This window comes from Haliaeetus albicilla, chromosome 17 (assembly GCF_947461875.1).
Source record: "Haliaeetus albicilla chromosome 17, bHalAlb1.1, whole genome shotgun sequence".
Lineage (NCBI taxonomy): Eukaryota > Metazoa > Chordata > Aves > Accipitriformes > Accipitridae > Haliaeetus > Haliaeetus albicilla.
This window is the reverse complement of record NC_091499.1, coordinates 26,116,567-26,127,996: the sequence shown is the minus strand read 5'-3', so window position 1 is coordinate 26,127,996 and position 11,430 is coordinate 26,116,567. Positions and strand designations below refer to the sequence as shown.

The following is an 11,430-nucleotide window of genomic DNA, read 5'->3' as shown; positions in this document are numbered from 1 at the left end:
AGGGCTCATAAAGGACTGTAAAGTTTGGGGTTTTTTTCCAAATATATCAGTCTAATAAAAATATTATCTTTTTGTACAAATCTTGCCTCACACAAGATTGCAGAGTCTACAGTACTGGTGTTTGGGCCTTTTCTTTCTTCACCAAAGTCAGAGGTTTGACAAAAGCACACATATGTATGTCAAGACATAATTTTTTAACCTAAGATTACATTTAGAAAATCACATAAAAGTAAGATGACATTAAAATTAGAAGAATGAATCTGCAAAACTCTAGTTATGGAGCATTTAGAAATGTCTGAGTTAAGACAGCCCATAAACTCTGAAGGTGGATCCCTTATAATGCAGATGTTGGCACAGACTGTACAAGGGAAGATGCAGTCTTATCACAAAAGACATGGAGAAGCTCAGCTCTTACAGTCAGAGTGTCCCTTGTCCATGGAAAGCAGAAATTGCAGGAAAAGACCGGCTTTGGGCCTGCAGAGGGCATGGGTAGGAGCTTGGTCCCTGAGGGACGTCACAAGCACAAGCAGTTTGGCAACTAGGAGCTGCTAAGTGATGGCATATGCTCTAAAGAATCCTTGGCATATTTAGCTGCCATATGCTATCAAGTGCCTGCCACTGAGTACGTGTGAATTTATAATTATTTTTTGCTGGAGGTTTTTAACTTGGATTTGGACTAGTTTTTCATAGGGACAACAAATGGCATTTGTCTGCTGCAAGAGTTACCTCCAATCAAGCACTTCTCTCCAGAGTGGATCAGGCTGCTAAGGGAAACAATCATAACATTGTATTTAAAAACATTATGTTTCCCTTAATCATCTGTTGAAATAATCTGAACTGCTTTATGGAAATGTTTCTTAAACAAAGAACCTCAGAGGGTTACACTGAATCATGAATGTCAGCCTATATGCATTCTAGGCAAATTGATGATACTTAATTAATATAAAGATTATAAATTTATCAAAAGTGGTTTTTTGTTTTATTCCTACAAAATAAAACTGCAAGTAGAGTTTCATAAAAACAATCAGAAGCCTGTCTGAAAATGATGTCTCAATATTCTTCATAAGCCAAGAATTTTGTGGAAATATTTTTTATCTGCTTTCACAGTATGTGGAGAATGCGCTTTCTAACTCCAGGCAAGGTCATCTTCATACACTGGAAACAGCTGCTGGATGACTTAAAGCAGATTTTTCCTCCACACAATAAGGTAGGTTTCCTTTTCTTCCTCCATGCTGGCTACACAGAGGAGATAAAAGTGATAACCCCTCAGGAATTTCTCACATTTCACCTATCCGTGGCACATTTGCATTCCAGAGGAACTAGCACAGTGAAACCTGTTGAAAGGGATGAAACTTTGTTAAACAAAAATTCACATATCGAGGAGTTTTATGATAGTGCTGAGAGATGCTAGCCAAGATCAGATGCATCTGGGGCAGACACCCCATAAACAACAAATAAGCAGCACCCACATGGAGGGGGTCAGTTTAAATAATTTCATACACATATGCCACTAATGCTGCTGTTATTGGCCTTCAAAGTATTGCTGCTAATGGCATCCACTTGAGGGAGAACTGTTCTTCATTAATAACCAAGCCACAGAGAGCAGTGCCCATGAAACCACAGATTATGCTACAGTATAATGACAGTTTTCTACTAATGATATTCCAAGTTAGTCCCAAAAGGAATGAAGAAGGGGGAAATAAAGAGGGCAGACATGATGGCTATAATCCATCATATCAGAATGGATATAATCCATTCTCAACCTAGAATTTAAACACACAGGTCTTTTGTATATGAACATTCATGTAAGATCTGTAATTAACCTATGTGAGACCGTGCCTCATGCAGTACCACCTAAAAGTAAAGTGGCAGGGATGGATCATCCAATTTATACTGGAACTGTGACAATTCTGTTTCTAGAGTTTTGCACACACAAAAGTGGTTCAGGTCAGTAGTTAACAACCGTGACCTGTAAGGGCTTTTCAGAGTCCTGTATGAAGCAAGGTAGTTCTGGCCCTTCCATTTCCTGTGGGTGTCTTTAGCCTTTAAGAGCAGCTTGCTAGTGACTGTGCATCCAATGGAACCAGAACGGAGCTTAGACTGTAAAAGTTGTCTACTGTTGAAACTGCGAGGCACAGTTTCAACAAGATGAGGACTCTGAAATGGGAGTTTTCTGAATTATACCCACTGTGTGCACAAAAAGAGGGTTTCATTCTTCCACGCTAGAAAAGCTGAACGTTTTTGGCATGTATGTTATCCATTTTAAAAAATAAAACAAAAAATCAGAATGAAAAGAGTTAAGCATAAGTGTATACATAGAAATAAGCACGGGAATAAGACCACAATAAGCGCTGTAAAAAAGAAAAGCTGGTCCGAAGAAGTAACTTGTGGAAGTTGTCTTGTGTAAAAGGAGACCAATAAGGAGTGAATGTTCCCTCAAACTAGTAGTGAGCCACTTGTTGCACCCATGGACTCACTGTGTGGACTGTAAAATGCAGCCAACTATGAACTTTCTAGGCCTGCAAGGCAGGAATAACCTAAAATGTGAAAAAGTAAAAAGTCTGGGTTTTGTTAGCAGAAATTTTCTGTAATGACAACTGAAAAGTATGTTCCTTTAAGTATCAGTGCAGATGGATAACTTCCTCCCCTCTAATGTGCTTCAGAAAGGCACATTCTAATCTTCTAGTCTAACTCCTTTTTTAGAACACGAAAATCTTTCTTTACCATCTCAATTTTCTCCCATACTTTGATACTGCAAGATATTCTTTGTTTTCTCTCCGTTTCCCCATTGGGTTCCCCACTTGTGACTGTACAACCACCCACACAATCAAACCACTCAAGATGCTTCAGCGCTAACCACACAGAAGATGGCCTTGACACGTGCACGTGCTGCAGCCTGGCACACACAGCTGGGCAGCTGCAATTACACAAGTTTCCGGGTGAACTGACCCTCATGTGCAAACACATGTGTTTATATTGTAAATTCTTTGTGCAGAGGCTAGGTCTAACCAAAGGTTTGTAGGATATCTCACACAACGCTTTCCCAGTCTTGGCGTGGACACTAGATACCCAATATACAGGAGTGGAGATGTTGATCAAAGTTTTTGTTTTTTTGGTTCCCCCCCCCCCCGTTGATTTGGGTATTACTTTGCTTTGGTTTGTATGAAAATGTGACCTCTTCATGCTTAAGATCGTTTACTCTTTAAGCACAACATAAGTTTTCGGATAATTTATCAGATACTCCAGTAATCAGTTAAAGTATGTATGTTTAAATTTATGAAGTACTGTTTTTACTCAAATGTACTTCATAGCAGTGTGACACAGACACCTCACATTCTCTAACCCTTGTCTAAAATAACTCAAATTATGTGCATAAATTATATGTGAAGGAATTAGCTGGTGATTAGCTTCACCAGCTCTACCACAGCATAGATAAGGTCAAATGAGCAGATCAGGAAACTTTAAGTCCTTTTGACATTAAAAGTGTTCAGCGAATTTAAATTCTTCTTGATGTATAACTTGCTGCAACTGCTTGATTGTTAGAAATGTCTCTTGGGTGTAGAAAGGATTCTTACTGCTAGACCAGTTGACTCAAACTACTGCTGTTCTTTAAATGTTCATCAATTATTTTGTTGATGTTATCAGGGTAGAGCATACTACAGTTTAGTTTAAATTGATTTAATCTAATTGAAGGCCAAAACTACTAACCTTTCTTAGGTTCAATTCCGTAATTACTACACAGCTTGCTTACAGAACAGAGTTACGGTTGCCTGGGGGCTTCTGGCAGGCATTTCAAGGGTAAATGGAATTGATCAGTTTTCTAGGCGACCTACAAGTATAGTTTTGAGATAATTCACGTGTTTACCCTTATATCAGTGATACCTGCTTTTAATTTCGACCCCTTTTTTACACAGTATTTCTGGTGAGGAATAGAAATAGTACCTAACGATAACTACATTTACTAAGATTTAGTGTCACAACTGCAGATTTTCCTAGTAATATAGAGCATTCCATCTCATTTATCCATAGTCCAGCAAGTATTAGACAGATATTACGCTGCAGATAGGCTTCTAAAAGAATTGTATCTGAGAAGCTAATCTTTTGAGTGGAATAAGCAGAGAGGAAACCTTGTTTGACTTGTGAAGTGTAAGGGCGTGCAAAACAAAGGTAGCACTGATAAGGGATGAAAGAATTAAAATTAATGACCACAAAACTCTGATACCACTGTAGATAAAGACAATTTAAGACAGAGCTGGACCAACCCCTAAGCTAAAGGAAAAGGACACTAAAAAAACTGAGAATATGTGATTCTTTGAAAAGAAGCAGTCATACATAAATTACATTAAGTCTAAGTTTTTAAAGGCAGTAGTTGCTATAGATATGTTATGTAGTAAGTATGGGAAACTTCCTTCTCAAGATAAGCAGATACTGTTCAAATGCATGATGGAGATATATTAGCAGAAAATTTTAACCTTTCGCTAAGTGATAGACTAATGTTCCATTTTAAAAAAAAGGCAAAGAACGTAACATAATTCTATAGGTACTTCTCCAGTGTGATATCTACCAGAATCAAAGCCAAAGCTAACATAAAAACTGATAGCCCTGAACAATTAATTTTATTCTGTGGCTGAACTAATTTAAACAATAACATTAGTTTAGCTTTTGATACAGCAAATACTTTGATTTTCTGTCAGACCCTCCCTGTTCTGTAAAAAAGACAGTCGATACGGCTGTGGAGAATGAACGTTAGAATGAAGGTTAAGCAAACGCTCTGTTAAGCCGGGCTCGCTCAGGAGCACTTGGGTGACTTTAGACACTTAAACCCTTTCCTCAGCTACTATTCTGAATACACCAATCTACTGATCTAGATTTTTTTCTGTAGGTGCATATAAAGGTGTTTGTAGCTTTTGTTTCCATCATGGGTGGGCTTAACAGTAAGAGAACCCCTGTTAGGTGCCCAGTTTTTTACTACCTACCTTCAATTACAGTGCAGACAATTTGAACGGTAAAGGGCAAACGAGCATGTTTGTAATAACAATCTGTAGGCTTCTTGTCAAGCCAACAATAGCAGATCCCAGAGGAAATGTGATATCTACTGTTAGTGGTGAAGTTTGCTTTTATCCAGCTCTTCTGAAAGCACAGATTCATGGAAGTACAGTTCTTTCCTGCTTTGACATATCTCTTCACATTCCAGGTGAGCAGTTTAACCATTGAGCTGTAAAGTGGTATCTTTCTGTTCCTCTGTGTCCCAATCAATTATTTATGCCAAGTGGAGTGAGGAAGCAAACTCACCCCAGGATGCCCTACAGCCCAAGGGCAGGGTGTGCGGGGGTCCTGGTGCTGTTACCATTTTCTTGGCATCCACTCCTCTGCTGACTGGAGGGCCCCCATGCTTCCCCTCTGTTGTGCTGGCAGGGTAGTTTGTGGGGCCACGCGGTAGGCAGGTTTAGCATCCTGATCTGGGTTAAAATGATCCTTTTTCTCTTTTGAGGTGGATTTACAACTTTGATGCAATAAAGCCAAGCTGCATAAGATCTCTACAAGACCTGCTAATAAAGCTCCCACTGAAATCAACATCAGAATCAATTGCGGTATTTCAAAGGAGACGAGCTGTAACCAAGGTGAGTGCCTTGGAGAAAGCACCCATGTGGAGATAGCTTATTCCCTGAAATTTATTTTGTTTTCAGAACTAGGATGAGCTAAAAAAAAATGCAAATACCTTTTATATGGGTATAATTGCACGCATCAGCGCTTCTAGAGATGCAAAGGTGCCCGGGGCAGTCCTTTTTATACACCACTTGCAAGTTTGCATCTTTGCTGTGTAAGCAATGAATGTATAACTGCAAATGCAGCTGTGCGGTTTGTACCTGCACATCATGTTTGCGAATACAGTAGCAAAGACTCCTCTTTCCTATCCCGCTCCCACAGGAGGGGGAAAATGTATAAATTTTAGTAATTCTGTTGGTATTCCAGCTATGGATACTCCGGTCTCTTGAACCTGAAAAAAAAAAAAAAGGGGGAAACTTTCTGGAATCCAGAAATTTTCTGGAAGATACAAACGGCACCGGGGTGTGCTGTAAGGTAAATCGCCAGGTCGAAGCGAACCCTCCGGGCCCGCGCCCCGCCACCGCCTCAGGCCTGTTCCCAGGCGGGGACCCCACAGGAACCAGCGGCCAGCTTCCCCGGGGGCAGGTGACGCGCCTCAACGCCACGACTGAAGTGGAGAAGCGCTAAATGCACCGTGAAAATAACATTTCTCGTAGGGAAAAATCTTTCTTTAGGCCGAGCCAGGCGCCGCGGGCGTTTTTTGAGCGGAGGGCGGGAGGAGCCGTTACTCGCAGCCGGCGGGGGGGGGGGGGAAGACGCGGGTTGAACGCCTCGTGCCTGCCCTGCGGAGGCCTCACGGTGGCCTCACGGGCCGGTTAGGGCGCTCCCTGGATAACGGGGAGACAGGGCTGGGGAGACGGGGCCGGGACCGGGGGGCCGGGACCGGTGTGACGGGGCCGCGGTTCCCCCCCCGCCCCGGGGTGGGCGAGCCCCCCCCCCCCGCCCGCCTGAGGGACCTGCCCGGCCCGCCCCACAGCGCCCCCTAGCGGCTCAGGCTGAGGAGCGCGGCGGCCTCGATCGTGGTTTTAGAACTCGATCGTTGCTGCCTGCCGCCTACTTTGGAGTTGTGGCAGGCAGCACGAGCCGCGCGCTGCCGGCTCGCCGCCTCCGCAGCCGCCTGTCAGCGGCGCCGCGCATGCGCGCCGGGAACATTCCTCTCGGTTCCCTGCGTGGCTGCCGCCGTGGAGTCGGGCCGGGGCCGGGGCCGCCGTTCGCCGCCGCCGCGTTGTGCTGCGGGGCGGGTGCAGGGAGCGGGCCGCGGGGGGCGGCTGAGGCGCGGCGGAGGCTGAGGCGAGGGGCGCGGGCCCTGCCCAGCCCTGCCCGGGGGGCCGGGTCCTGTGAGGGGAGGGGGCGGCGGCGGCGGCAGCATGTCGGCGGCGGGCGGCGGTTCCTGCGGGGGGAGCGCGGCGGGCTCGGGCTCGGCGGCGGCGGGCGGCGGGGTGTCCATGTTCCGGTGGTTGGAGGTGCTGGAGAAGGAGTTCGACAAGGCCTTCGTGGACGTGGACCTGCTGTTGGGCGAGATCGACCCCGACCAGGCCGACATCACTTACGAGGGGCGGCAGAAGATGACCAGCCTCAGCTCCTGCTTCGCCCAGCTCTGCCACAAGGCGCAGACCGTGTCCCAGATCAACCACAAGCTGGAGGTGAGGGGAAAGGGCGAGGAGAGACCCCCCCCCCCCCGGTGTGGTGGGGGGTTGTCTCTGGTGGTAGGCTTCTGCCACCGGGGTCCTGCCGGTGTGGGGGCCCGTCCCGCGGGGAGCTGTGGGGGCCCGTGTCCTGCCCACGGTGGCGGGGAGAGCCCCTCCTGCGCCCTGCGGCTGACCGGGCGCCTTGCTGGAAGCAGCTGGGGAGGGTTAACTTGGCCCCCCGTTTTGGGAGGCTGTGTCCAGCCCCGTGGGATTCGGGCCTGGCCGTGCCGGTCCTCTGGTTTTGGTTATTGTAGCGTGGGCATGAAGCGGTGCGTGCCAAAAAAAAAAAAAAAAAGTTTGTCTTTGATGTTGAAAGCAGCAGTCTTGAGCAACAGATGCCGCTGACTGGTCTTCTGTTTGCGTTAAGTCCCTCGTGAACTTGGGAAGCCTTTTAAAAATGGGACAAAGACATAGGGTCAAGATGCTTAAAGCTTATAGTCAGTAGTCAAAACGAGGACATTGTTCCTGCTTAGAAGTGAATGAAGCAGAAAAATGGATTGGGGATGGGCTTTGACAGGTCCTCGTGTCCCTTCATACTCTGAGGCAGCCCAGGTAGCGCTCTGCCAAACTTAGTGTCAGAAAATTAATAACAGAGATCGCACCTTCTGTGAGGAGAACAATAACTGTCCTTACTGTTGGAAAGTTTTCTTCATGCCTAATGCAGAATTTCAGTCAGGGTTGGAAGAAAGGAGCATCGGTCAGAGCCAAGCTGGCTGGTGCTGATGCTGCTCAAGAGGCAGGGCTGCAGGTCCTGTGACTTGTGCAAGAACTGGAGCGCTCTGGAAGGAGATCCTGGCAAACTTTATGGTCATTTTATAACTGTCCAACCTGAGTCATCTTTGGTTTAGTAGGTGATGTCATTTGTCTTCTCCTTAGGAGGTGGGGATGTTAACTGCCCTCTTGTCTGCCTGTTACATATTAGAAGACTGTTGGATGTGTCTTCCCTCAGTTAGATTTTCCCTGGGCTAAAACCCTCCAATTTCTTCAGTATCTCTTGCAGGCCATGCTTCTTAGTGTTGTATTGTGTGTTCCACTAACTTTTAAATATATGGGAGTGAGGGGAAAAACTTCTTCAAAACCATGAAGATATGTGTTTTGTAAGAGCTTCAGTAGACACGTAAACCACAGAATTCAGTTCTTTCAGTACTTTGTGTTATACTTGTTATAATAAAGGAATTTAAGAGTTTTCAAACAGTAACCTGCTCCTCTGGAGGTCTGCCTTGCAGCAGGAAGTGAAGTAAGTAAATTGGCTTTGGTTTTAATCAGGTTTCTTCCTGGTACGAAGATGATGTTGTGCAAAATAATCCATAGAGTTTAACAGAGGAACAGGATATTTCAGAGTAGAACAAAGACCTCATTAAACTAGGAGCTTTTTTCATTGCAGTCCTTATTTCACCAGAATACTCACTGGAGTGATGTTTATGGTATTCTTTGTGTTTATATTGCTATGCTATCATATACATTTTAGTATTGGGTATGTATCTATACTATCAACCTATGCAGTAGGGTTAATGGTATAGGCGTAGTAAAATAAGATTTATGAGTTTATAGTAGACAAATCAGTATTTACTGTGTATTACACGGGGACGGTGGGTGTTGTGTACAGACTTGTAAAACAGATGAGTTTTCAGGTTATTTTAAGAGAATGAGTTGGTGCTTGGTAAATATTTCTTTGAAAAGCTGTTTCAAGCTTAAATATTTTGAAAGGAAATGATAAAACTCGGATCCTGAAAGATATTTTGGTATCTAATTAAAATCATCAGGGGCACCTAAGTAACTGAATATCTGTGCCTCAATCTCAAATGAGTTGAAGGAGCACAGTTAGTAGTTGTAACAGTACAATTATTGTGTATGTCTAGGTGCATGAAGTAATTGTTTGATAAAAATGATACTGAGAATCTAGAGTGAGTGCTTTGGAATTGAATAAGAAGTCTTTTACTTTGTGAAATATTTTTATTACTGATACCAGTATTAGGCCTCATACCTATAAAAGAGTTTTTATCTTTCAAATAGACCTTTAGAAGGTTATAGTATTGTCTTGAAGGTTGTTAATTTTAGGACCTCATTATTATTGGAGTCATAAACTTGAAATGAAAACTGCCATTTAAAATCTCCAAAAGATGGAGCTGCTCTGTTGAGAATGAGTGTCTTGTCTTTTTAAGTGCACAGATGTCTAGCCAAAAGCCTCAGGATCCAAAATGAAGGGTACAGTTACATGTTTTGAAAGAAGTTACTGAGGAGTTTAGGATGTGACCAGTGGATTTACTTTTTTTTAATAATGCAGGGTACTGTATTCATATAACTTTAAAAATTGCAGTAATTTCTTAATAGCTCACAACTGTAACTTTATCATGCTTGTACTTTTTAATGCAAAGCTTTCATCACATTCATAAAAGTGTCATTACTCATAGTTTACCTAAGTACAAACACTTATTCAAGCCAATAAATTAAATCCATCTTCAGAAATATGCCTTTATTTGGATTAAAATAATACTTTGACTGAATGTGTCAGTGGCTGTTAAAAGCTAAGACTTTACTCCTGCAGCTACGTTTGCCTGCTGTTGTCTTACTGCATGAGTGATCTTATTTCCTAAAGGAAAATCAAATTGATGATAAAAATGATGAATATAATTCTGTTGTTTGTGGGTTCCATTTCCTTGACCAGAAGTGAGGGGTCTTATTATAATATTACAGACAAGAATAAAGAAATGCGGTTCGGACTTGATATCAACTTTATCACCTTATTATGCATTCTCTGATTGATACAGTTGCTTTTAAGAGGCACAGCTTAGTTGGTTCGGTGAATGGAAGCTCCTGCTGTAGGACTTTGGTGCAAAAAATGTTTTGGCATCATTGGTGTATACCTACTGCTAGAGACATGAGTCTAGGTAAAATATTGTATGAGGGATGTTTCTGAATAGTGAAAAAAGTATTCCAGGAAGATGGTAGTTTCCAAAGAGGGAGTTAGCAATTCAGGGGTAAGTGATTTTTAGAAGGAACCTGGAGGCATGCAGAGGCACAGTGCAGATAAATTTACTTGTGCTTTAGGGTGGTGAAACGTTATAAACATGCTACTGCGCTAATAACACTTGCAATCCTAAATTAAACTAATTAAACAAAAGGGGAGGAGGATTTGTTTTTGTATTTTTCCTGCTGGTCACAGTAGGACGGAGTTGAATTAAGTAGCTTATCAAAGAGGAAAAAAACCGCTAGGTGATAGAAGCCACGGTCTTTTCTGAGATCAGCTTCACTTCAGTATGAACAAATGAAGAAGTGTATCTTGATGGAGGACAGTAAGGACCTTGGGCTGTTAGAACAAAAGGAGAGGACAGCCATTTTAAAGGAGATTTTTTGTGATGCTCTGTCCCAGAAAGCATAATAAATCAGCAGATGCAGGCTGGCAGTCAGTGTGTGAGATGTCAATAGATTTTTTTAATTGAGAGGAAGTTCGTAGGATTTGTTTTTCCTGTTTGACTATCACTAGAGGTGAAGAAATTACATGATGCTGACTGTGACATTGTCTAAATGTCCATTTTAAAAAATAAAGTTCTGTATATTGCAGTTTTGTAGGGGTAAAAGAAGTAGGTCAATGTGCCAGTGAAAACTGAGCTTGACTTTGACTCTGGCACTTTGACTGCCCGTCTGATTCTGTAGTTTTAAATGAACAAGCTAGAAAGGAATGTCTGGTAGAGCATGCTCTGTGTCTTGGCAGTTGTGTTAAGCCAATGTACATGCTAAAGTTAAGGAGATCATTTAAGTAGACGTCTCAGAAGTTAATCGCTTATGTAGTTTTACGTCCTTGATGAACTTGGAATCAGCAGGTTTAGAGGAACATGTTCCTATAAGCTGAATTCTTCTGTAAGTAACTTGTTACTGTATCAGCTAAAGCATTTGTAGTATTATGTAGGTAATCTGAAGATCCCTATTAAAAAAACAACCAAACAAACTGAAACCAAAAAACCTAAATGTAGGTGGCTTTATGTGCATGGTGACTTTTCATATAGTGTGCAAGTCCATCGTATGGAGCACGCTGCAGAACTGTAGTCCTGCTTTGTTGTTCAGCAGTACTTTTTAAACCAAGGTAGGTCCATACATCTTCTTACAAGGGTCTGTGTGGATTTTTTCCCCTCTCTCC

General features: G+C 43.0%; 1 protein-coding gene across 2 annotated transcripts in view; it reads left to right on the top strand.

Moving 5' to 3' along the window:
- Positions 1–6,958: 6,958 nt before the first annotated feature.
- GOPC (golgi associated PDZ and coiled-coil motif containing) overlaps positions 6,959–11,430 on the top strand; it is a 28,025-nt gene continuing 23,553 nt past the window's right edge. The window contains exon 1 of one of the 2 annotated variants that reach the window (XM_069805113.1): positions 6,959–7,250. In XM_069805113.1, coding sequence (XP_069661214.1) covers positions 6,975–7,250 — 276 coding nt within the window. In that variant the 5' untranslated portion in view covers positions 6,959–6,974. The remainder of the gene's footprint in view (positions 7,251–11,430) is intronic. The other variant, XM_069805114.1, reaches the window with a different exon arrangement.